Source organism: Mizuhopecten yessoensis, unplaced genomic scaffold, assembly GCF_002113885.1.
Source record: "Mizuhopecten yessoensis strain PY_sf001 unplaced genomic scaffold, ASM211388v2 scaffold7021, whole genome shotgun sequence".
Lineage (NCBI taxonomy): Eukaryota > Metazoa > Mollusca > Bivalvia > Pectinida > Pectinidae > Mizuhopecten > Mizuhopecten yessoensis.
Window position 1 is genome coordinate 1 of NW_018406841.1, and position 4721 is coordinate 4721.

General features: G+C 33.8%; 1 protein-coding gene across 1 annotated transcript; it reads right to left on the reverse strand.

Moving 5' to 3' along the window:
• Positions 1 to 17: 17 nt before the first annotated feature.
• Positions 18 to 4001, reverse strand: LOC110452980. The gene is made up of 5 exons (XM_021501763.1): positions 3985 to 4001; positions 3258 to 3311; positions 2582 to 2633; positions 957 to 1322; positions 18 to 537 (listed from the first exon to the last, which is right to left on the reverse strand). Exons 4-5 carry the CDS (start codon positions 1312 to 1314, stop codon positions 362 to 364), a joined length of 534 nt encoding a protein of 177 aa, XP_021357438.1. The 5' UTR covers positions 1315 to 1322; positions 2582 to 2633; positions 3258 to 3311; positions 3985 to 4001; the 3' UTR covers positions 18 to 361.
• Positions 4002 to 4721: the final 720 nt, after the last annotated feature.

The following is a 4721-nucleotide window of genomic DNA, read 5'->3' on the forward strand; positions in this document are numbered from 1 at the left end:
TTGAATGTAATCACGACATTTCATACCTAAATGTTCAATTGTTGTGTAACTACTTTTCGTTGACTACGCAACAGATAACTCAATAGATTTTCACAATTTCGTTTTGTTACTCTGACCTTCAATCCATTCTGTCATTGAGTGAAAGAGATATATCTGGGGAGACAAAGTTTGTCAAAGCTAAACATCTTATTCTGCAAAAGAAAATTAGAACTCCAAATAAATAAGTTTATTTGACAGCGCTACATTTATATACATACTTAATGGGTATCCCTGTTGAGGATGACATTCTTGAACACATTTCTCTCGTCCTAATGTGGTCGATCCAGAATTGATGTTAGTGGTGGTTGTTGTCTCCCTTGAGTTAGCGGTTGTCTCCTTTGTNATAAGTGGCTGTGGTTGTAGTGAATGGTTGAACAGTTGTGGTTGGTACGTACTCAGCGTTTGTAGGGGTGGTTGTAGTGATGGTCGTCGTCGTTGATTGATTAGTTTTCCCTTGTGCTTCATTACAAGTCACAATAAGACCAAAGTAGGCAGACCCTATTGACACGTTAAGATATTGTCATCCAAAATTTAATGTTTATTGATCGTTTCATTACATCCTCAATCAACTGTTTAACAATTTATATCATTAACAATATTATTAGTGTAGAATAAAAACACATATTGTAAGAAAGTCGAAATAGTTCAGTATTTGCTCGAAATGCTGAAAAGTTTTATTTTTAGTATGGTTTATGGCTACACATATGCTTATTTGTTTTGTCATCTGATAAAGTAAAGAGTACAAATGAAGATCATGAATGCTTATTCATTTGACTGAGTTTTGTGCTTATGATATCATTATTTATGCCACAAAAACTGTTTTACTTAATAATTGGTAAATACCTTGTATTTCAGAAAGCATGTTATGCCAACATACTCAATATGTAATAGTAGCGTTATACCGAAACAATACATACCTTGTGAAGTGATGTATAGACAATGTCCTGATGTCCACGCTGTACTGACGTCTTCCCTTGATTGCGTCAGTGTCAATGTGTCTGATGTCCCGAAATTATTTGTTGGATAATTAGAGACAGGGGCACAACCATTTTCATTAAACAGACTTGATTTGGTAGAAGAAATCCTAAGTATACTTCCACAGTTCTTCAATGGTGCTATCCTCGGATATTCCTGCACTACTACTGTTGTTGTATCTGTAGGTGACGCTGATCCGGTAAGTGTAACTGTACATGTGCAGCTGTATATATCCAAACCTCCCGTGTTCCAAGTGTCTATCACAACAGATGATTGTCGCAATGTTCCGCTCGTACACATCCGTTTTACTTTGATAAAAAAAGATAAAAAACAGAATACTTTTCATACGGCTGCAAACAGATGATTTCTTGTGGAATGGAATAAATAAGTTGCGTCGATTTAGAAAATTATAATAGATACGCAGATATTAATTGTGAAAGTCTTTATAGTCGGTTGTTATTGTAGTGATTATTATTTTCGTCGAAGGTGGTCACCTTCAGCGTAACGCTCTCGCGAGAATTTCTGTTAAATTTCTGTTCAAATGAGTGCGCGACCTTCATATGTTCTAACACGATTTAAGGAAAAACGTTAAATCGTATTCATTCGTGTTCAGATTCATGAATGTGAGATAGGGGCTTAACGCTCTCGCGAGGATTTCTGTTAAAAGTCGGTTCAATTATATACATGAAAATTGTCTGTTTATCTATGTTTTATTTTACAACACTTTTTTTTCATTCCTCATTTAACTGTTTTGAACTTTCGTCGTGATATGACTTGAACGATTATAGCTAAAAAGAAAACAACACTGAAAATTAAATTTGCAAGTAAGGAAAAATGGTTGACATATAGAACAAAAACTGCCAATTGTTTGTTCTTGAAAAATGTAAAGGACTGAAAAAAATAATAATTATTAAAACAAAACCCGTAGCATTTGACATTAATTTATACGCACTTCATGTAAACAAAATATGTAATGAAGAAAGTTTAAATTTATGTTTCATAGTAATATTACCATTTCAGATCTGCTGAACGACCTTCAAAGTGTTACGGGTAATGGATGCGTTTTAACACATATCTATCCTTTATTGAGGTTCATACTGATCATACTCATTTGCTGTATTAGATGCACTCACCCGTAACGCGCAGTAACCATTAACGTTACTTACTATAGATACATATATGTATATTCATTTTTCTGTCGACTAAGTCATACAATATCATCATTTTAATTTATCTATTTATTATATTGGTTTTGCCATTGTGTTATCGTTTTCAAAAATCAACAGAAATTAATCTTTGGTCTCCTGAATGACTGTACCGCCGAAGCCGTTGCGCTGGAACAATAAAACTTAACCAACGCACCAACACATTACAATAATGTGAAATCAGTCCAAGTAAGTCAAAACAAACAGCCATGTATGATGACTCGTCAGAATGACGCTTCAAGGCCATGTCGGGATCTACATGTATTACAGTTAGATATAGCTTGTAATTGTCTTTCTTAAATGCAACTGATTTCATGCCATAGTGTAGAAAAAAGAAGAAACTTACCTTATACGATATTTACCTTTATTTTTTCGATTTAATTTGCAGAATCTAGGGTAGTTTTCAGTTCCCAACTAAACAAAAAAAAACACATATATTTTGAAAATTGGTGTTGCTAACCCTTAATTTTAATAAGGTTTTGAGCCATCAGATCTGTACACAAAATGAACCTCGGCCGCTTGATGATTGCATTGACTTACAGAATCTACAGATAAGCCATGGGGAAAAGCTCAATGGTTGAAATTGAAACATTTTAGTAAAGCAGTTTTCTTTAGAAAATACGCAAAGAAATATGACCTAGGAGAGACGTTTTGGTGCCGTTTTCTATCTTTTAATGCGTTAGAGGAGAGTTTGTGACTTTTCACATACATTGTATGTAATTATAGCAGGAATAGCAGATATTTCCTGTACTATGTATTGATAATGATGTCCTCAATCTATACATATATGTGATTTAACAGTTACCAGTTGATTATGTCATAAATACTTGTACACAAAATGGAAATTCTTCTCAAGAATTTTAAAAGTTGCGAAATGTAAAAAAAAACCAGTGTCCCTTTTATAACTACGCAAGGACTTCATATTGGTTCCATTTTAACAAAGATCTTGATTGAAAATTTGATAAAGGATAATATGGAAATAATTGTATACTAAAGTATGATATTTGTATCGACATCTATAATACAACATGACCTTACCGTAAATGAAGTTGTCCAAACCAGTCTGGTCAGTACATGCCGTTGTGTTGACACCTACAACAGATACTCTGTAATAATACATATAGCGAGACAATAATTGTAAGTCACGCTGGGGAAAATAACAGTAAAATTAACGGTACTGTTTTTAAACTGCAATGCATGTCTCTTTGAGTTTCAACTAAATATAATAATACGAATTCAAATATATTATACCAAAGTTTTACTTTATACAAAAATAATGTACGTATCAAATGTGTCGCAACGTTTCAAGACCGACTGGTCCCTTTGTAAAGCTATGATCGAGTGAGCAATTTGTATTGTTTACCTTACAACGGTATGACGGAATTGTATATTTTTATGTCACTCGACCCGGGACATTTCGACCATCGATAGAGAGTGTAGGTTACTGGTAGTGTGTATATCTAGCCTCCTCTAACATCTACGTACATATCTCAGGAATACGCCTAAACTTTAAACACAATAACACGTCCTCCTTGTACAATTACTTACAACTGATCAGTCAATGAGCAATGTACGCATGCATATGTATATAAAACCATTAATGATATAATAATACAAATCCTTTTGAAGTCAGATATGTTACACCCCAATCAATGCTGTCCATATTCTATAGTATACATACTTAATGAAGGATGTGTTACTCTTAAAACACGGATATCAATAAAAATACGTCTATTTATTTATTTTACTTCCTTGTTCGCATTACCTGTAATATAGGCGTGCACAATCACCAACGTATACGTATATCCCAGTACATTGAGTCTGTCTCGTCTACTGTCCATGCCTTCCCTCGCTGTTTAAAAAAGGGCAGGGAATTGTGACATGACGTTGGGTCAAAGCTTCAACTTCTGTGTTCAAAAGTCCAGCTGGTACATTGTATACATCAATACCGGCAAGAAGGAAGTAACCGTAGAACGTTCCTATTGAATGTTATTGTAGACTAAATATAGCACTGGTGTATTCATCAAAACATGTTAAAGCTATTTGAACGCAGCGGTACATTGCCTTGCACCCAGTTAGTGTATAACGGAACAGAAATACAAATATGGCTGTTTGATCAAGTGTTCAAACCCTTATTTCATATGAACCTATCTTACATGTTTTGTCAACGAATAAAAATATGGAGTTACTTAGTCATTCAAATATTTATGTATGTATATGCTATTAAAGAATTGATGTTGTCTCAGTGAAGAAATGAATATTAAGGTGTTATGTCTCAGTGAGATGCTAAAGAGTTCCGTGAAGCTTTGAGCAATCATTGCTGAAGATTATGACAACAACTTATTACTTATACCAATAAATGCATCTAGCAATGTAAATGTTTTGAAATTAAAAAACGTGGCACATTGCATGAATTATTGGTCTAAAAAAGGTTTCTATAAAGTCGTTTTAATAACAGAAGTTGATGAATTTTCATTTTGTAAGCATTTCTAGTGATTTCCA